The 22,523-nt window shown below is 44.3% G+C and overlaps 1 protein-coding gene across 3 annotated transcripts in view; it reads right to left on the bottom strand.

Moving 5' to 3' along the window:
* Window positions 1–22,523, bottom strand: part of LOC126282147 (ubiquitin-protein ligase E3A) — a 126,420-nt gene that overhangs the window by 85,522 nt on the left and 18,375 nt on the right. For all 3 annotated transcript variants that reach the window (XM_049981649.1, XM_049981650.1, XM_049981651.1), the window contains exon 4: window positions 17,661–18,211. In XM_049981649.1, coding sequence (XP_049837606.1) covers window positions 17,661–18,211 — 551 coding nt within the window. The remainder of the gene's footprint in view (window positions 1–17,660; window positions 18,212–22,523) is intronic.

Below are 22,523 nucleotides of genomic sequence, written 5' to 3'. Positions count from 1 at the left end.
TATGTGGATGGACAAGCAACAAAAAGAGAAGGAAACACCATGGTGTAATGAAGAAATGGAAAGAGGGTGCAGAAGTATGGATCTCTTAGGGTATGGATCCAGAACAGAACAGTCAACAGTTGAGAGAAAAGAGTACCATAAAAGAAACTAACACAAAAAGAGTGGCAGCAAAGGAGAGAAGAAGATGGATGGATGGAAGAGTGGATTGCAATGGTGGCAAAAAGGACAGTAAAGATTCATCAAAGGTCTTGTATGGAATGGTTAAAAGTAAAAGATGCAATAATATGACTGACTATATTCAAATGGTGAATAAAAGTGCCCAAGAGATAAAAAATAAGGAGGAACTTAAGATCATAGGTAGGGAGTATTTTGAAGAACTCCGGAACCAAAATGGAGACCTGGGTAACGGGGAAGAAATCGAGGCAGGAGACGAAAGAAATTCAAACAAAAAAGGACTTGACAGGAAGAAGCACTGCGATCTATGAGAGGAGGCAAAGTACTACACTTGGATGAGCTGTGTGTATAGGTGGTGTGAGCAGCAGATGTTGGGATACAACGTATATATTGACTGATGAAAATTGTGTGAAAAGAGAGGATAACCCAGAAGACTGCAAGAAGACAATAATTGTCTCAAACTTCAAGAAAAATATTACAAAATGTAGAAAAGAGCATTAAAACTATCAGGGAATCATATTAATGAACCACTGTGCAAAGATCTTTGAGAATTTTGAAAACAAAAAATCTGACAAAAAAACAGATGGAAAGCTGACAGAAGAACATGTGTTCAGAGTAGGAAGGTCCACAGGAGATATAAATTTCACTGTATGATGGATACACCAACACCACTATAAATACTGAGTAGATCAACTTATAGCCTTGGTGGACAGTGAAAAAGCATATTATTCTAATGTAGAGAAAAAGGAATGGAAGTCCATGGAGAACAGAGGAGGAGAATTGCAGACTATGAGGAGGATAGGAGAAATATACAAATAGAATGTGAGCTGTATGTCAGAGGGCGAAGGACAGATCAGATTGGATGAAATGAATGAATGGCTTGATGCATGCAAGTGTATTTTCACCACTGATCTTCATTGTTGTGATGGATAAGAATTACCGAAGAGGAACCAGAATTGGTGAAGGTTATACATGATTTGGGAAAACAAAGAGAAAGAAGTGTAGGAGCAGTTGGGCATATGGCAATGAATGGTACAAGATGTAGCAACACAGCTATTTTTTTGGCGCAGCTGACTAATATAGTGACATTACCATGGCTATAGCAAAAGGCCATGAGGGTCGGTGAGTCCAGACTGATCACACACTGTTATGTCAGACTGCATACATCCATCACAAAACAGTGTTTAACAGCTACCACCTACAAGGAGAGGTCTACACTGGTATGTGATGCAACATGGTTCTACAAGCTGCCACCAGAAGACTTGGCCTCCACTATCAGTAGGCCTACTGCTGACTCAGACTCTGATGCTGTGGACGTAACACCTTCCACCCAGAACACCATCTCCCAGGTCTACTTCCATGCACTGCTGGCCTTCTGCCCTGAGGAGCAGTCATTAAAGACCAGAGCAGTGCAGCCACCCAACCACCTTCACCTGTGTGAGCATACTGTTGCTGTCTGCCTCTGCTTGCAAGAACAGACACTACTGTTGAGGGCTGTCTTCCTCCACATGGTCCACAGCATGGTTCCACACATTCCATGTGCCCTGCCCTGAGCTATGAAGCAGCATCCATATGGCATGCAAGCACCAGCACGTGTATCTGAGTGGCAGTTCTCTACAGTCGCTAGCATCACCAAACGCTGCCCGTGGCCACAGGCAGCTAACTTGCATCAGTGCCTTCACACCCACTGTCTTCAGCAAACATCCTGGAGGACTTTGCTACAGCAGAGTTGTACACTGCCTGACACTACAGCCATAGTGATGGCCTGCGTAAAACTTCACTGGTAATGACTAGGTACACAGTGCATTGTGATCTAATATGTTGCACTGTATGCACCTCACTGGCTGCAAATAGTGCTCCCTAGTGTGTGATCATATACAGATGGCTTGATGGCAGCTGCTAGACTGGAGGCTGGAGTACTGGATGGGTGGGCAATTATTACAAATGACTCAGCTACGTTTGACGGGGAAAGCAAAAGTATTTGTTAGGTACCATGATGGGTTGAGAAATGCACTTTAATTCAAGAAGCTAAGGAAAGGTCTTTGACAGTGCTGTAAGAAACAGAATAGCACAAGATTCTTTTGGGAGCACCTGAGCGAAGTTTCACAGAGGGATAATGAGACAGTAGAGTTTTGTAAATTAGAATCAGAAAGGCCAGTGCAACTATGTATGAGCTAATGGAGAATGACAAAATGACAAAAATTATTCCCCAAGAGGAGGAGCACTGGGTGCTATGTGCCTTTCCAATTGGGGCTGCCACCTGATATAACAAGGCGGGTATGGGCATGAAACCTGAAAAGGGTCCCCATTAGGATAGATACAGAGCTTGAGGAGAGATACTGCAACAAGAGCACAAGAAAAAGGATATGTTTTCTCTACAGACATAAAACGTAATAGATGTGGATGTTCAGGTACAAAGGCAGAGAGAGTGTCACCAACAACCATGTTGAATGAATGGCGTGTTTGGGCACAATCAGCCAAACTGTAGGAACGCGAGGAATAACAGACGGGCTGAGTAGTCAACCATTATAATGTCAGTGGGCTCTCCATTTCCCATCTGATGGCATTCCCTCTGAATTATGAAGCTGTGGAAACATAAGCAGAGGTGGAATGTGCTTTAGTTGGTAGGAAGAGTACACCCTCATTTGAATATCAAGGGTATATCGGGCATTATGTGGGTCAAATGTTTACTTGAACAGTTACACCAATCTGCAGATTTGTTGCCACAAACATTATGATGGTTTCTTGCTCGGGGGGGGGGGGGGGGGGGGGGTAAAGGGTCTAAACAACTAAACAGCAATGTCATCAATTCCATGATCTGGGATAGTTCATCCAGAATTAGTGACATCTGTGAAGTATGATGAAGGTACATAGGATTGGTAACATTGAGGCCTTGAGGGCAATGACGCCAGAGCTGAGAAAGAATTTATGGAGATAAGTATGGATTGGGCTTGTACGTAGGTCAGAGTAGACGAGGGGACTCCTAGGGCTCATCCAACAGTGAAATAAAATCTTACCTCACGTCTGACCTCCGCCAACTGATTAAGGGTGACGATACTTACAGAGCAAATAATGTCAATTGACATATTTAGAACAGTAATAATGATGTAATGGGAATCAGTTGGACCATCGACCATATAAAGAGGAGGAAAGAAATAGTTAAGCAGGACGTGAGTGCCCCCCTGGACTCTACATACAATAGGAGATCAGACCAACTATAGCCGTTTGGCCCCTGCTCCAGTGTAATCAAGGCATTAAAGAACACCCACTATCCAACAGAGTGCTACCTGTAAAACAGAAAAAGCGGTGTGGCAATAAAGGAGACAAACCACATCTAAAAGCAATTACAAGATAATTAAGAGACGGAGAAAAGAGTGAGGTGGTCAGGGAGACAGGATCACACATCCCTCAGACCCAGCAGGCAGTGTCCCTACCCTGAAGGTAGCACAAAACCTATTGAAAAATAAAAACCACTTTCATGGAGAAAATGGAGAACAATTTCCCATTTCAATCGTTCGTGAATCATTTTCCAGTGTTTGAGATGAGGACTCTTTGAGGCCTTGCTTAGCATGGAGGCCCAGAAAAAGTTGACATTCCACCAGAACAAGGGCTACTGTGTGTAAGGCTCCATAATTACAATGTGGGGATGGCTTATTATATTAGGGAACATTCTCAACTTGTTATTTCAATAGCAGAAAGACAGATGGAGAACAACAGGATGAAGATTCTGTCACAGTGTGTTATAAGGCATTCAGCAAGAACTGACACATTGATAAAAAGGCCATCTTGAAGGACAAGACCTGGGAAAGTTGTTGATTGTTTGTGGTCCAGAAGACTATAGAACTTGGCCTACACCTGGGATGAAGAGGTAAACATTCCCAGGGAGGAGACTTCATGTTCCCAGCATTCCATCTTACAGCAATTAATTAAACAATGAGCATTGGTACAAAATCACTTGAAAGTGATGCGGTTGGTCTGTGAACATTGTCACTTGAAACACTAAAGGGTTCTTCAGTGATTCTAATCAGCTACTGCAATGTCTTTCATCCACCATGGCACCAGCCAGTTGTGGAAGGGGCCTGTGCAAAGGGGCAAAGGGGAATAGCAGCCCCGGTGGCACGGGTGGTATGGCATTGTAGAAGTCTCACACAACCTCATAGATGGAATCAGACAGAAGGGGCAAGTTGACAAAAGAGGCATATAACTACCAGTTGTCTCTTTGAAGCATCCTATGTAGCAACTGGACTTTCATACAGTGGCAAGAAAATGAGGGATCACCAGTAAGTGATCCTTGTCTCAAAGATGACATATGCAGTGAAACCATAAGACGAGTGGAAAAGATCATGAAATCGATACCTGAGAAGGTGCCACGGGTGGCACTGAGGAGGTACAGATCACGGTCGATAGGAAGCTGGTCAAGCAGAAGGCTCCTGCCAGACAAAGTGGTACTCTCCCGCAGTGTGGTGTGCAGTGAAATCCCCAAGTAATATGCCCTCTGGGCCAGCACAGTTCTGACAGAATTCACAATAATCACGGAATGCTGTGGATAGTCATCAGGTAAGTGTGTTTTTGTAGAGAAATACACATTGCAGAAGAGGAGGAAATAAAGTGGTGTTGTTCAGGCAGGTGATGGTAATATCCATTACAATTCCACTGAATGATCAGATTATGGATGTAGAGGTTAGGTAGGAAGGGGCCAGGAGGACTGATCATAGAATGAAAATTTCACTCTACAGCGGAGTGTGCACTGATATGAAACTTCCTGGCAGATTAAAACTGTGTGCCGGACCGAGACTCGAACTCGGTACCTTTGCCTTTCGTGGGCAAGTGCCCTACCGACTGAGATACCCAAGCACGACTCACGTGCTGTCCTCACAGCTTTAATTGCACCAGTACCTCATCTCCTACCTTCCAAACTTCACAGAAGCTCTCCTGCGAACCTTGCAGAACTAGCACTCCTGGAAGAAAGGGTATTGCGGAGACATGGCTTAACCACAGCCTGGTGGGTGTTTCTAGAATGAAATTTTCACTCTACAGTGGAGTGTGCGCTGATATGAAACTTCCTGGCAGATTAAAACTGTGTGCCGGACCGAGACTCGAACTCGGGACCTTGGCCTTTCGCGGGCAAGTGGTTCGCAGGAGAGCTTCTGTGAAGTTTGGAAGGTAGGAGACGATGTACTGACGGAATTAAAGCTGTGAGGACGGGGCGTGAGTCGTGCTTGGGTAGCTCAGCCGGTAGAGCACTTGCCCGCGAAAGGCAAAGGTCCCACGTTTGAGTCTCGGTCCGGCACACAGTTTTAATCTACCAGGAAGTTTCAGGACTGATCATGGCTGTCACTGATGGCAGTGAACCATATCAATGAGCACTGGTTCAGAATCCAATGGCACAGGGGGATCTGGCAACACCAAGGTCACCACAGTAGCCTTGTCCTAATTCTCCTCCTCCACAGCATTTGGTAGCTGGGATTTTTGTGAGCGCCTATGGAGGAAGAGCGGGCAGCTCTGGGACCATAGGCCCACAGCCAGTCATCAGCTGCTGTTGGGCCTTTGATCTGTCGTTTTCTGGGAAGAACGGTCTCGAGAGGGAGCCCTGTCACCATAGACATCCGAGGAGGAAGCTGCTCCTTTGGCTGCGTTCCTGAACTGAAGACAATACCATAGGAACCACAAAAGAGGTGGTGTGTGTGTGTGTGTGTGGGGGGGGGGGGGGGGGCGAGTGATTTCAAAGAAATTGAACACTGTATCAAGAGATTTAGTCATTCATACAATCATAATTTTACGTGCTTCATTATATGTCAAGTGGGCACTAGATTTATATTCCTGTATTTTCTTTTCTTTCTTGAAGGCTAACAAAGTAGTGAATGTGGAGAGTGGTGGTGAGTGCAACTGACACACACACACACACACAAACACACACTCTATGGCTACCTTCATGGAGTCATTGTCCAAAGTTATTAAATTTTGGGTCTGTTGTGCAGCGGGACAATATATGACCAATGCCCAAGCATCGAAAGCACCTCATAGGTGCTGGGACGTAAAGTTTCATGCTACACTTCTACATCCTCTCAAAGGTTATGATAAAGGTGTCTGTATCTATTATATTACCACTGGGACCTTTTCAGGTGCATCTGACACAATGTATGCCTGAAACTCAAGATTGGCTCTTAGCTGCTCATCAGTTTGGAACATAAAGTCTCAGTGGAAGCTGATTTCTTTTATTGTATTCAAAGTCTTGTGTGTGGAAATGGCCACTGGTAGGTCACATGTGTGAAGAGCTGTAGACTGTGCAGCAGAAGAGGTTTTAATCTATTGCAATCCACTGCAAATTTTTCCTAATCGCTCAACTTCTCTTCCACAAACAACAATGGCTTTGTCGCAATGAAACAATTCCCCATCAGTCAGGTTACATACAAAGTATTGTATAACTTGTGTCACTCCTAGATGTCTGGCTTGTCCCTCTTCCCAAGGGGTAGCCAGCTTATGGAAAGAAGTATGGTTCTAGCTGTCCACATTGGAGTTCTGATTCCTGTCTGAAGAGACAGCTGGATTAGAAAGGCCACTATACTGGTGTAATTTAAAACATTTCACGAGGGAAAGTCCACCCTGCTGCCATCTATTCCGATCATGGGCTCTTCCTCTTCCCACTGGCACCGTTCAGTGTTACACCATCCACCACCGCCGCTGCCACTGCCGCCACCGCCAAGTGGGATGGGAGAGACTGAAGATGGGAAAATGTGTGTGTGAATACCAACGGCAGAGCCGTATCTCTGCCAAACGGAACGGGTCAAGAAATGCCTGACTTTAGTTTTCTAGACTGACATGGGTGTATGCTACGTCCAGCTGTTTTTAGGCAAGTCAGGTAAAAGGGTGCCATTGGGACATCCTAGAGCAGCAACCTGTTTGCGAAAGGCTGGCGTGAACTTTATCTGGTTTGTGGTGATCCTGAGATGAATGTTACAAATGTCTATAAACACTGATGGAATTGTTTATTTAATTAGAGTTAACCCTCTCAGCTTTAGTTGAGGCCTGAAGACGATGTACTGAAACGAACGAGCTGGCAGCCACATAATAAATAAGGACGACTATGTGTTCCACTTTATTACACAAGTCTCAAACCTTCAATCAGAAGAATGGACATACAAAACCTCTAACATTATGGGTTTGTTTTTACTACTCATCTACATTAACTAAAAATAGTTCAAATGGCTCTGAGCACTATGGGACTTAAACTGCTGTGGTCATCAGTCCCCTAGAACTTAGAACTACTTAAATCTAACTAACCTAAGGACATCACACACATCCGTGCCCAATGCAGGATTCGAACCTGCGACCGTAGCGGTCACGCGGTTCCAGACTGTAGTGCCTTGATCTCCACAGCTCTGCATTAACTAACATTTTTATACATTTAGAGTTAGCTGCAGTTTGTCACATCAACTAGAAATTTTGTCTAAGTCATCTTATATTCTTCTACAGTCACTCAAAGATGACACCTTCCCATATACCACAGCATCATCAGCAAACTCCCACAGGACTTCTGCTTACACAGAATGCCCGACATGGAACCAATGGAGAGAAGAGGGTCATACACAGTAATGACAGGGTACTGGCCAACACAATGTGACCACAGCATGAGATAACAGCCATCTTGTTTGGTTGGTCATAACAGACAGAACACCTTCATTCACAGTGTTGACATAACATTGGAGCACCGCAACATGTGTGGACAAGTCTGAGTAGACAGATACCATCTTTTGTGGGCTGGACTGGTGGCACGCATACATTTGTGTTGACTTCCACTGACTAGATCCTACCAACACTGCAGACTGATATGGGCACATGAACACAGACACTGGCATGCTGACTGGCAAAATGTAGTGTTTTCGGACAAGACCTGCTTCTTCAACCTGCCCTACAGTGATGTCTGAATACGACTTCAATGCTGCCACTGTGAACAAAATAGGGCAGACTTTATTGTTCACTGGCATAGAGTACAAATGCCGAGTTGAAGGTTTGTAGCATCACCGCCTGTAACACAGAGTCTTGCATCTTATGTCTCAGGGGTAACCTGAACAGCTACCGCTACATTAGGGAGGTTGTACAGCCCAAGGAGTTGTCCCTACTGCAGAACATTCTACTTGGTATATTTCAGCAGAACAACACCGATCCAATGTAGCAAGGAATGTGCAAGCCTCCTTCAATGGGTACTACTGCTTCCCTGGTGTGCCTTTTTGCCTTGTGTGTCGCCCATCGAACGACCTGGAATTTGGCTGGTCGGCAACTTGTATGTTCAGGTCCTCCTGCAGCAACAACTGATTCTTTGTGGACACGTCTTCCAACAGCATGGCAGAATATTCTTCAGTGGCATATTCAGGTGCCATTTATTCCATGCCATGCTGTCTAGCAGCTGTAATTGCAGTATGTGGTGGTGCTACTCAGTACTGAATTTCCACACTCACAGTGCATGTATAAGTCTGTAATGCTAACCATTTGTGTAGTGTTTGTCCCTAATCAGTGGCATGACTGCACTGAGAACAAATCTCCCAGTCTTGGCATTTCACTTTTTCCAAACAAGTGTATATATTCACTCCCTAGTGGTATTTGTGATCTGTGGGTAAAACAGGAGTAAATTTATAATCAACTCTGCAATTCACAATCAGAATACTACAGGTAAATTTTCATACAGACTAAGGTTCAGAATGGAGTTTTACATTCTAGTGCAAAATCAGTAACAGATACAAGGCAGGAAATTGTAAATACCAGTAACTGGGTCTAACACTTTGCAAGGATATGAAATGGAATGATCACATCGGTTCAGCCATGGGTAAAGCAGGTGGTAGACTTTGTTTGGTTCATTGGTTTAAAGGTGGGAGAAGGGACCAAACAACGAGGTCATCAGTCCCTTGTCCTAATAAAACAATGCCACAAGTGTGAGAATAAAACAGACGAAACATATAACACAAAACGGAAAGAAAGGGAAAGCCTAAAAGACAAAGGGAAGGTAACAAACACTAAAAGGAACAAAAGAGGACAAGAAAACAGAGAGACGCTAGCAACAGAACAGAGCAAAACATGCAAGCAGATTACAGTGGCTGGCCAACCACGAGAATAAAAAGGGAAAGCCAACCACTCTGCAAGGGTGGATGACACAGAGGGACTAAGGACATGCGCTGAAACCTACATGGAAGTATAAAACCCATTCTCAAGGATAAAACGTAAAACTAAAGCTGCTGAGGAGGCATTGTCAACACCGAAGGCAGGGTGCTGGTAAAGTTAAAAGTCTGCCGCAGAGAGGCTGAAAGTGGGCAGTCCAGCAAGAGGTGGATGACTCATTTGGGAGCCACAGCGACACAGGTGGGTCCTTGCAACAGAGTAGGTAACCATGCGTTAGCCACATATGGCCAATGCAGAGCTGGCAGAGGACAACAGATTCCCTGCGAGAGGCCTGAGTGGAAGACTTCCACACATTCATAGTCTCCTTAATGACATGCAGTTTGTTGTGTGTGCTGTTATGCCATTACGTCTCCCAAAGCTGGAAAACCCTGAGGGGTAAGACAGAATGCAGGTCAGCTTCGGAGATGCCTATCTCCGGAAGCGGTTACCGCGTCGCCTGTTTGGCCAGCCTGTCGGAAAATTCGTTGCCGGGGATTCTGAAGTGTCCTGGGATCCACACAAACACCACGGAACGGCGGGACTATTCCAGGGCATAGATGTACTCCTGAATGGACGCTACCAGAGGGTGGCGAGGATAGCATTGGTCAATAGCTTGTAGGCTGCTCAATGAGCCAGTACACAGGAGAAATGACTCACCAAGGCACGAGTGGATGTACTCAAGAGCACGAGATATGGCCGCCAGCTCTGCAGTGAAGACACTGCAGCCAACAGACAAGGAGTGCTGCTCAATATGTCCACCATGAACGTATGTGAAGCCTATGTGACCATCAGCAATTGAGCAGTCGGTGTAAACCACTTCAGAGCCCTGGAACATGTCAGGAATCGAGAGAGAGTGACAGCGGAGAGCTGCGGGTTAACGAGTCCTTAGGGCCATGCAAAAGGTCCAGACGAAACTGCAGCCGAGGTGTACTCCATGGAGTCGTACATGAACGGACCTCAAGAGAAGGGGCCGCACGCGAACCGCAATTGTTAGCCCCGATCTGGGCCACTGATGTGGGAGATGGACTGCCATGGGCGGGAAAAAGAGACGGTAATTCGGATGCTCAGGGAAACCATGAATGTGTGCTGCACAACTGGTAAGCAGTTGCACACATCTGATATGCAGTGGAGGGAGACCAGCCTCGACCAGTACGCTGGTCACCGGACTCATCCTAAAAGCTCATGTCGCTAATCGAACCCCACAGTGGTGCACAGGGTCGAGTAATTGCAATGCTGAAGGCACTGGCAAACCGTAAACCACACTCCCATAGTCAATTCGGGACTGGACAAGGGCTCTGTAGAGTTGCAGCAGCATACAGCAATCTGCACCCCAATTGGTGTTGCTCAGGCAATGGAGGGCATTGAGGTGCTGCCAGCACTTCTGCTTAAGCTGACGAAGATGGGGGAGCTAAGTCACTCAAGTGTCGAAAACCAGTCCTAGGAACTGATATGTCTCCACTACAGTGAGTGGATCGTCATTAAGGTAAACTGCGCATTCCGGATGAACGGTACGCCGCCAACAGAAGTGCATGACACACGACTTTGTGGCTGAAAACTAGAACCTGTGGGTCAGAGCCCATGACTGCGCCTTGTGGATGGTTTCCTAGAGGCACCACTCAGCAACATCAGTACTGGAGCAGCACTATGAAATGCAGAAGTCGTCTGCATACAGAGAAGGTGAGATGGAGGGCCCGACAGCTACTACTAGATCATTAATGGCCACTAAAAATAGAGACACACTCAATACAGAGCCCTGTGGGATTCCATTCTCCTGGATATGGATGGAACTATGGGAGTCACCAACTTGGACACGGAAGGTATGGAGCAACAGTAAGTTTTGGATAAAAATCGGGAGTGGTCCAAGGAGACCCCACTCACACAATGTGGCAAGGATATGATGACGCCAAGTTGTGCCGTATGCTTTATGTAAGTCAAGAAAGATGGCAATCAGGTGTTGCCGCCTGGAAAAGGCCAGTCGGATGGCAGACTCGATGGACACAAGATTATCAGTGGTAGAGCGATCCTGGTGGAAGCCTCCCTGACGTGGAGCCAGCAAGCCACGTGACTCCAAGACCCAACCCAAGTGCCTACATCCCATACGTTCCAGCAGCTTACAAAGAACATTGGTGAGGCTGACGGGCCGATAGCTATGCACATCAAGCGCGTTTCTACCGTGTTTCAGCACCGGAATGAAGGTGCTCTCCCGCCATTGCGATGGAAAGATGCCATCGCACCAGAGCCAGTTCAAGATGATGAGAAGGTGTTGCTTGTAGTCAGATGAGAGATGTTTACTCATCTGGCTGTGTATGCGATCAGGACCAGGAGCTGTGTCAGGGCAATGTGCAAGGACACTGAGGAATTCCCACTCTGTAAATATGGCGTTACAGGATTCACTGCAGCGTGTAATGAATGAGAGGATGTTCCCTTCCAGCCACTGTTTGAGTGTGTGAAAGGCTGGCGGGTAATTCTCTGGCACAGAGGCTCGAGCAAAGTGCTCGGCAATCACTTTTATGTCAGTACATAACTCGCTATTTATGGTAACACCGGTGACAGCTGTTGGAGCTTGGTACCTGAAAAGACGTTTGATCTTTGCCCAGACTTGGGAAGGTGACATGTGGCACCCAATGGTGGAGATGTATCTCTCCCAACTCTCCTTCTTCCGTTGTTTGATAATATAGTGAACACGGGCATGGAGCCGTTTAAAGGCTATGAGGTACTCCAGGGAAGGGTGCCGCTTATGCCACAGTACAGCTCACCAACACTTCTTAATTGCTTCAGCGACTTCCAGTGACCACCAAGGGACTGCCTTACACCTCGGGCACCCTAAAGAGCGAGGGTTCGCATTTTCTGCCGCAGAGAGAATTGTGCTAGTCACCTGCTCAACCATCACATCGATGTTACCATGTGAGGGAGATTCAGCGATAACAACAGAGGTGAAAGTTCCCCAGTCCACTTTGTTCAAAGCCCATCTGGGCAGGCGTCCATGTACCTGATGCTGGGGCAGTGACAGGAAGATGGGGAAGTGGTCACTACCACAAAGGTCATGTGCTCTCCAGTGGATAGATGGGAGAAGTCCTGGACTGCAAATTGACAAATCAATGGCCGATAACTACCATGAGCCACATTGAAATGAGTGGCGGCCCCAGTATTTAAGAGGCAGAGGTCCAATTGTGACAGTAAAGTTTCGAAATATCTACCTCGGCCAGTAATCATGGTACCACCCCACAAGGGGTTATGGGCATTAAAATCTCCCATAAGTAGGAAAGGTTTAGAGATTTGATCAATCAGTGCAGCTAATACATTCAGGGGTACTGCACCATCTGGAGGAAGATATACATTGCTGAGTCGTCCTTAATCTGACAGAGGGGTTTGAAGGAGCACAAGTTCACTACAGACCGAGTTTAGGGCAGAAACGCAAACTCCACCTGACATTTTATTATAGTCGCTACGGTTCCTGTAATATCCCTTATAGCCGCGGAGGGCAATGGTCCACATTGCTGGGAACAGGTTTCCTGGAGGGCAATGCAGATAGCAGGTGTAAAGCTTAACAGTTGCCGTAGCTCAGCCAGGCAGTGGAAAAATCCACCGCAATTCCACTGGAGGATGAGATTGTGAGACTAGGAAGGCATGGAACGTTCAATGAGGCAGTTTATACCTCAGAGTCACCTGCTGCCACCAATTTATTGCCCAAGCAGTCTATATTTACTGCCTCCTCAGCGGACGCCAAAATCTCCACCCCATCCTCAGCTGCAGAGCTTGTAGGTAGCAGTGGTATGGGTGCCACCACAATTTCCTTAGTCTTAGGGGGTTTACTTTTTAGTTTTCTCTCACTGCTCCTTAGGTTTCCCTGGCCGGGAGGAATTCACTGGTTCAGTACCCGGGATTGAGGATGAGCGTGAAGCCCTACAACCAGCTGCTTTTGGACTCTTCAGCCACTGGCGGGTGTCATCTTTTCCACTAGAAGAAACCTGGGAAGGGAGTGACCCAAGGGACCCCTTCCTAGCGAGAGTAGCCAAAGAAGACTTACGCTTCACCGGCTTAGAAGTGGGGACAGACATCCCACATGGTTTGGGGGGGGGGGGGGTTTGTTGCTCCCGAAGTAGATGGTACTGGAGCAACAGGGAGGGAAATGCCCCCCCCCCCCCCCCGCCCCCCTATCATCAAGGGACAGATGTAGTCTTCCGGCTCTGAGAAGTGACCTGGGTTGGCGGAGCTGATGGTGCCAGAACTGTTGTAGCGGCGACGTAAAACAATGTCATATGCACTGGATGCAGGTGTTCAAATTTTCTCGTAGCCTTAGTGTAGGTCAGTCAGTCAGTCAGTCAGTCAGTGGCCTTGTACTCCACGATTTTCCTTTCTTTCTGGAGAATCCTGCAGTTAGATGAGCAAGGTGAATGGTGCTCTCCACAGCTGACACAGATGGGAGGCGGGGCACATGGGGTACTGGGATGTGATGAGCATCCGCAATCTCGGCATGTGACGCTAGAACTACAGCGGGAAGACATATGGCCGTACTTCCAGCAGTTAAAGCACCGTATCTGAGGAGGAATGTAGGGCTTTACATCACACCAGTAGACCATCACCTTGACCTTCTCGGGCAATGTATCACCCTCAAAGGCCAAGATGAAGGCACCAGTGGCAACCTTCAGACCCCGGTGGACACACCAGACAAATTGTACAGCGCACCGCTCTAAATTGGCGTGCACCTCATCGCCAGACTGCAAAAGAAGGTATGTGTGAAATATGATACTATGGACCATATTTAAGTTCTTATGGGGCGTGATGGTTACAGAAACATCCCTCACCTTGTCACAAGCGAGTAACTCCGGTGACTGGGCAGAGGACGCTGTTTTGGTCAAGACTGACCCAGATCTCATTTTGGACAAGCCCTACACTTCCCCAAACTTGTCCTCTAAATGCTCAACAAAAAACTGAGACTTCATTGTCATGAAAGATTCCCTAACAGCTCTCGAACATACATGGTACCGAGGCAAATAAGATCTGCTGCCATCCTTAGTCGGACGTTCCTCCCATGGTGTGGCCAGGGAGGGGAATGGTTTGCGGTCGTACTTCTGTGCACTGAATTGAGCTCGTCATCGCTTAGAGACTGCTGGTGTTTCACCACCAGCAAGAGATGATGGACTACGCTTCATCACGTGTCATCAGCCCAGATGGCACCCACTCCGACCAGGGGCCTCCCCAAGGGCACCACCCAGCCGCAGCAAAGGTCTCCTGGCAGGATGGCCATTGCCGTGAGTCCCAATTCCCCAGGGGGATGGGCATCTACCCCTTGGCATACGTGGGGAGTTAACGGTGCAGGCATCAGCAGAGTGATCTCTGTGTGGTCAGGGGGCTACAACCAACAGGGTACATGGTGGCCCTACCACAATGGACTGGCTACCATGCTGGATATCAGGTGCAAAGAAGTCCACAGTCATCTTCGACGCAGAAATCGACACTGCATAGTGCATGGTGGAAAACACACCCAGGAAGATGTTCTTGGCCAAGAGATGGAGAATGGGCAGGACTGCAATGCGACAATGAGAAAGTGGGCTAAAGATCTCAATGCACGATGGACACAATGCACCTTGTAAGGTGCCCTTCCACAATTGGCTCGCTCTTTGGGAAAATTTTGAAGAATGGAGGTCAAACCCTACAGGGGACCATCACATAAAGTCGAAATGTGTGAAACTCCTTTTAGTCACCTCGTACGACAGGCAGAGGCAGGAATACCTCAAGCCTATTCTAACCCCCGTACCTGCAGGGGGGGGGGGGGGGGGGAGGAGGAGGCTTTAGTTTATTGATAGAACACTGGTGAAGTGCAGTTATTCTACAAAGGAGACTGCTTACATATCATTTGTGCGACCCATTCTCATACCAGATATGGCTGATAGGAGCTATTGAACATATACAGAAAAGGGCAGTATGAATGGTCACAGGTTTGTTTAACCCATGGGAGAGTGTCACAGAGGTACTGAAGAATCTGAACTGGAAGACTCTAAGATAGACATAAAATCTTGAGAAAGTCTATTCACAAAGTTTCAAGAACTGGCTTTAAGTGATTACTCTAGGAATGTACTACAACCACCTATGTTACGGTCACATAGGAATCATGAGAATAAGATTAGAATAATTACTGCACTTACAGAGACATTCAAACAATAATTTTTCCTGCACTCCATATGTGAATGGAACATTAAGAAACCCTAATAACTGATAGACTGGAATGTACCCTCTGCAATGCACCTCATGCTGGTTTGCAAGGAGTAGATGTATATGTAAATACCAAGCATATTCAGCCAACACAATGCAGCTGGACAGCCTTTCATGCGTGTGCGTGTGTGTGTGTGTGTGTGTGTGTGTGTGTGTGTGTGTGTGTGTGTGCGCATTCATGCACAAGCATGTATTATAACAGGAAATAGAATTTGTCTGAAAGCTAATAAAGTTTTCAATCTTCTTTATGTGCCTGCTAATGACTCCATGTGTCTACTATGCAGTGAGTTATTATCGTATATTCTAACTTACTTACTTTTCTGCCAGGACTTTCCATACTGTAATTCAGAATCAGTTCCGAAAAATAAATAAGTGATACACACACACACACACACACACACACACACACACACACACACACACAATTAAAAAAATTTAAAAAAAAAACGATGTGCTTGAACATTGCATATTTCCCCAGTTTTTCAAGTTTGCACCTACTGGAAGGTGGTCTAGGTCATAGCACTCTTTTTATTGAGTAGAAAATCGGATGCACATAATTACCGACCAATTTCACTGATTTTGATTTGTTGTAGAATCATGGAACATATTTTGTGTTCAGACATAATGACCTTTCTAGACTCTTAGAAGCTCATCTGCAGAAACCAGCACAGTTTTCGGAAACAGCGGTCATGCGAGACACAGCTGGCCCTTTTTTGTGCATGATATACAACAGGCTCTACATACTGGCTCCCAGGTTGATACCATATTTCTCGACTTTCGAAAGGCGTTCGAATCAGTTCCGCACTGTCGCTTGCTCCAAAAAGTGCGCGCTTACGGTCTATCCGATGACATATGTGGTTGGATAGGAAGTTTTCTAACAGACAGAGAGCAGTATGTCTGTCCTGAATGGGGTGAATTCAACAGAAACAAGTGTAACTTCATGTGTGCCCCAGGGCAGCATAATAGGTCTGCTGCCCTTTAAGATTTACATAAACGATCTGATTGATGGTACTGACAGTGGCATTAGATTGTTTGCCGATGATGCTGTAGTCTAGAGGAAAATAGCATCACACAAAATTTGTGAACAAATCAATGATGATTTTCAGAAAATAAATGCATGATGTAATGACTGGCAGTTATCTCTCAGTATTAGTGTAACCTAATGCGTATAACAAGGCAAAAATCCCCATTAATGTACGAGTACAAAATAAATGCCCAGGATTTGGAAGCAGTAACATCCGTCAGGTATCTGGGTGTGACTATTCAAAATGATCTCGAATGGAATGATCAGATTATACAAGTAACAGACAAGGTGAACTCCAGATTGTGGTTTATTGGTAGAATCCTGAAGCAGTGCAGTCTTTCAACAAAGGAAATTGCTTACAATATGTTAGTTCATCCAGTCTTAGAGTATTGTTTATCTGTATGGGGACCCTTGCCAGTTGGGTCTCATTCAAGAGATTGAGAAGGTCCAAAGAATAGCAGCAAGATTCGTGACTGGTACATTTAGCCATTGTGAGAGCATTACGAATCTCACAGAAAGTTTGAAGTGGGATACACTTGTAGATAGACAACGCGCTAAACAGAAGAGGCTGCTCACTAAATTCCGAAATCTGACCTTCACCGAGGATATAGAGCATATATTATTACCATCAACTTTCAAATCGCGCAATCACCATTCAAAGATAAGGGAAATTAGAGCTCATAGTGAGACGTTCAGACAGTCGTTTTTCCCTCGTGCAACCCGCGAGTGGAACAGAGGGGAGGAGGGGGGGGATATGACTTTGGTGCGAATTGTGCCCTCCACCACACACCACTTGGTAGCTAGCGGAGTATATATGTAGATGTAGATACTTAATGTTGTCATGTTACATGATGTTTTGCAAAGTCCCCTCACTGCCTTCTTCATGTACGGCAAGCACAGATTTCTACCAGTCGTCATCTGGTTTCACAATATGACCAAAGTCAAAGAGACAGCCACAATATATCATGACAACATTAATTCTATCCCAAACTCAAAAATCTGTGAATAATCAGCTTCAGCATGAAAACTAAAATGATCATAGCATATTTTCTCTCTCTGACTCTTTTTGATTTGTGTGTTAAATTATAAACAGACTAACCTCAAGGAACTCTGACTTTCCCAGTTCTGGAATTTCAAATACCACAACAAGGGCATGTAAAATTTCATCAGAGTGTACACCGAACATAAGATCCAGTTCCACGTCACCAGCCAATGACACTAGAGCATTCACCAGTGCACTCTCAAAAGCCGATACAGGAAGTGTAAAAAGCGCCTCATAAGTTCGACGCAATGAAGCAAAGTCTATCCAGACCTCATCCTTCACACTCTTAGTCTTGCTCTCACTTGACTGACACTCAGCTCCTTCCACATCACAAGACATTTCTGTACTGTCCTCATCCTTGTCCATGTCTCCCTCCATGATACGCACATCTTCCTTCTTCAGATTTTTCAGGTTCTTGGGTGCTTTCTCTAAGACAGCATCAATCGGAGAATCTGGATGCTCCTTCCTGAAGCTTGCACTCAGAGATGGGATACTGGAGTATACTTCACCCAGAGTCCTAATAAGCAAGGAGTACGAATCTGCCTCCTTACACTTTCTAATTACTTCCATCAATTTTTCTTCTGTCAAGTAAGGAACAGTCTTCTGAGCTGTAATATAATATACAAATTATTTGAGTGGTAGTATGTGAAACACTTATGTTTGTGGCAAACAATATTTAACACACACACACACACACACACACACACACACACACACAAAATCAAAATACATGCATGTAGCATTACCATTAATGTAATGGAACATGCTGTACATAAATTAATGAATGTATGAATACGTCTGAAGTAATTTCATTTATAAATATAATTATTTAATGTATTAGGCTATGAAGAGAATAGAAGCCTCACACAATTCACAGGTAAGTGAAATTACATGTGAAACCAAAAGGGATGTGAGGGGTAGTCAAAGTTTTTTTTTTTTTTTTTTTTGTGTGTGTGTGTGTGTGTGTGTGTGTGTGTGTGTGTGTGTGTGTGTGTGTACTTGCAGTCCTGGCACATATTGAAATCCCTGCATGACAGAGCCAGAGCTTGTCCACAGGAGTGAGAACCAAAAGTTGAAGCCTACTGATAAAAGAGGGAATCATGTAGTAATTAAGTTTTGCCAGCTGCAGAGATGTGGCAGCTATGTCAGACCAACTACAGCTAAAAGTGTAATATGGACTTGGACTGGCCTGAAATATCTGCACCATTTCCAATGCTGACAAGAACCAATTTCCAGACAGTACATCTCAGCAACAGGCTGTGCCATTTACTTGTGTCTCCTTTAGTGGCAGACTATGATATTATTCTGCAGGAATTTCAGTGTGTAACAGGACTGAATGTTTAAGATTAGGTGGGTAGATCACGTAACTAATGAGGAGGTATTGAATAGGATTGGGGAGAAGAGAAGTTTGTGGCACAACTTGACTAGGAGAAGGGATCGGTTGGTAGGACATGTCCTGAGGCATCAAGGGATCACAAATTTATCATTGGAGGACAGTGTGGAGGGTAAAAATCGTAGAGGGAGGCCAAGAGATGAATACACTAAGCAGATTCAGAAGGATGTAGGTTGCAGTAGGTACTGGGAGATGAAGGAGCTTGCACAGGATAGATTAGCACAGAGAGCTGCATCAAACCAATCTCAGGACTGGTGACCACAACAACAACAACAACAACAACAGGACTGCAGTTATATATATATATTTGCATATTTTGAATATCATTTTTTTATTGTACCTAGTGTTAAACCTTTATGAATTATGATATTATGGAGGTACTAGGCTACTTTAAATTCAAATTTAAAATGCATATATTTGCATATTTTTGTCAACTGAGCACATTATTGTCATACTTAGAGGGGATTTAGAGGTCGTACTGAGGTTCATTTTGTTCCCTGACAACCCAAGAACCTCACAGAATATTAGGCCAACAAATTTCCAAAATGAGATAATACGGGACGAGCCATCAGAATAAAAGCCTTTCAGGTAAACGTAGATAGTTTATGGAGGGACATAGTCTTGTTTTTCCACTGCGGCAGTCTCTTGGTTAAGGAGGCAAAAGACTTGTGATGGTTCATTGATGCAACATGGATTATCGGTGTAGACACGTGCTTCGGTATTTGTTGCCCACAGTACATGCGTGTTCAGGTCGCTCAATTGATCTCTGCTGTGAGCCAACAATGCCCTACTAGTTTCTGTTGGCATTTTGGAATATGAATTATTCTTGTGTGTTTCCGTGCTGTTCACATCGAATCTTTGCTACATTCTTCAAATTACAAACATGCTCAGGCCAAAAACCAATAATTTAAGGAAATGGATCAAGAGCAATTGTGCTGTCACAACGGACTGAAAAATAATATTCTGCCAACTAGGTGAAAAAGAGATAAGTTTAATTTTGTTGTTGTTTGGGGGGGGGGGGAGAGGGACCCTTAGGAATTACCTTCAGCATTCTTGCAAATTAAAAAAAAAATAATGAAAATAAAAATAAATTGTTAAATGCTGAGAGGTGATCGAAGTTTCAATTTTTAGAAACTTATCTGTAGTCTTAATTCACTTTTTTGAGGGACTATCTCGCAGGTACACACTGTTCTCTTTCATTTTTGTACAATTGCACAGACTTACTGATATTTATTCCCTTCTCCGACGTTTTAGGTCAGGGTTCAGAAAAATTTCAACTGGATCAGCATAAAACGACATCTCAGCACCAGAACAATGTAACCAAGACATGGTTAAAAACTTTACAGCAACCACTGATCTCCACATTCTCGAAGTATATGGACAACAAAAATGAGATCAATGAAGATCTTTGTGACACTTTAATAAAAGCAAACATCCCCTTGAATAAGCTGGAGAATGAAGGATTAAGGACCTTCTTGAAAAAATACACAGGAAAAGATATTCCTCACGAGTCAACACTCAGAACTATGTGGACCCATTATATGAAAAGGTAAGGTCTTCAGTAATTTTTATGAACGTATGTACATGAAAGTCAATGGATATAATTTGATAAATACATGGGCCAAAATAATAGTCATTTAATTAAAAAAAACATCTAGAAAAATACATTTAAATTATGTTTGAATGTTAATTTTTGTAAAATGAACAATTACTTGAACTTAAAAAAAAAACTAAATTTAAAGTGAGTGAGAGCTTTTTCAAGAAGGGGAAAGACAAATGAAGAAAGAACTTGAGAAGGAGACAGTCTGTCTCAAAATGTTCACTGCAAAAAAGAAAGTAAATTTATTTTTAAAGAATATAATTTTGTTGTGCGAACTAAATGACTATTATTTTGGTCAAGATATATACATAATAAAATAGTCAAAATATATGTAAGTGCTAAAACGGATATAGTTTGTTTTCGTATGTATGTCTCCTATGTAGTGTCCACATGTTTATGTATATTTTTTAAATTTAGTTTCTCTATTACAGACATTGGTGATTCTCCGGTCTGGCTAACCGTTGACAAAACCACTGATTCTTGTGTTTGGTATATGGTGCAAGTCATAGTTGGAAAACACTCTGCTGAAGAGGCTAGACGAGGACACCTCATACTGTGCAAAGAAGTGGAGCAAACGACACACGCCACAATTTCACACACTGTGCAGGAAGCATTGTGTAAGTTTCACCAATATTGAATAGATTAAAATAAATTATACGTAATATAAGAGTGCAGTTTTTTACGTCATATCCTGAGCCAATAATAAAAAAAATTGTAAAATCCTTTGATTATTTTTCAGGCGTACTATGGAGAAGTTAAGATCAGAAACGCAGGGAGAACAAGGTTTTGGCCATTGTGACGGATAGTGGCGCATATATGCTGAAGGCCACAGAGTATCTCCAGGTGTTTTACTCTAAAATTATTCACCTCACGTGTCTGGCTCACGGCATCCATCGAGTCGCTGAAGAGGTCAGAGCCACATTGCCCAAGTTCAACAGCCTTATATCTTCAGCAAAGGTTTTCATCAAGGCACCAAGTCAAGTGAAAGCTTTCAAGACTGCTCACCCAGACTGTCCTCTGCCACCTGAACCAGTCTTGACAAGTTGGGGAACGTGGATTTCAGCTGCGGACTATTATGCAGACAACCACAGGAAAGTTGAAGAGGTATGAATGCGTATGTAGTTCTGGATAAATTGAATAAGCAAAGGAAACGAACACAACATAGAATTCCAATATTAAGCTTATTTCTCCGTACAGTATTTTTCAGCTTTAAACCAATATTCAATAGAGTACTACTTTCTTGTTCCAGGTCCTAAAGGGCTCTGAAGATAGTGAAAATTTAGCCATAACATAAGCCAAGGATGCCCTAAAGAATTCCAGCATGTTATACAGCCTATCTCTCATCCGAACGCACTTGGGTAGCCTTCCAGACCTAACTGAGAAACACAAGACTCTTAACATGGAAGTTACTAAGGCAGTGGCTTTCGTCGAAGGACTCAGGACACAGAGCAAGAGTTGGCCAGGTCCGATCGGTGAGAGACTTAGAAGAAAATTGGATGCAGTTCTTCACAGAAATCCTGGTTAGCCTACGATTCAGAAGATCGCTCAGTTACTGGAAGGAGAGAAAAGCTCTGAGAATCTAGATGATTTCACATTGTCTGACGTTGCTGCTCTTAAATCTTTCCCTGTAGTCATGTGATGTTGAACAATCATTTTCAAGACTGAAAATGTTATCTGGCCACAGGAAAAATTTTCCATGTAGAGAATATGGAGAAAATGTTGGCAGTTCAAAACATTTTTAAAATTCAGCAAACTTATCGTGTAAGTACCTCTGTCATATTTCACTTTTTCACTGAATTATAACCATTATTGAAAATATTTGATGGTTATTCATTAATTTTCCCAAGAACCACAGTACAAGACAAATAAACTTGCCCAGTGCTGCTATCTTACTGGGGAGAGGGAGTTTTGTCAGGTAGGGTGGGGT

Source organism: Schistocerca gregaria, chromosome 7, assembly GCF_023897955.1.
Source record: "Schistocerca gregaria isolate iqSchGreg1 chromosome 7, iqSchGreg1.2, whole genome shotgun sequence".
Taxonomy (NCBI): Eukaryota; Metazoa; Arthropoda; class Insecta; order Orthoptera; family Acrididae; genus Schistocerca; species Schistocerca gregaria.
Note: the sequence above shows the minus strand (reverse complement) of the source record. Positions and strands in the feature narration are given on the sequence as shown.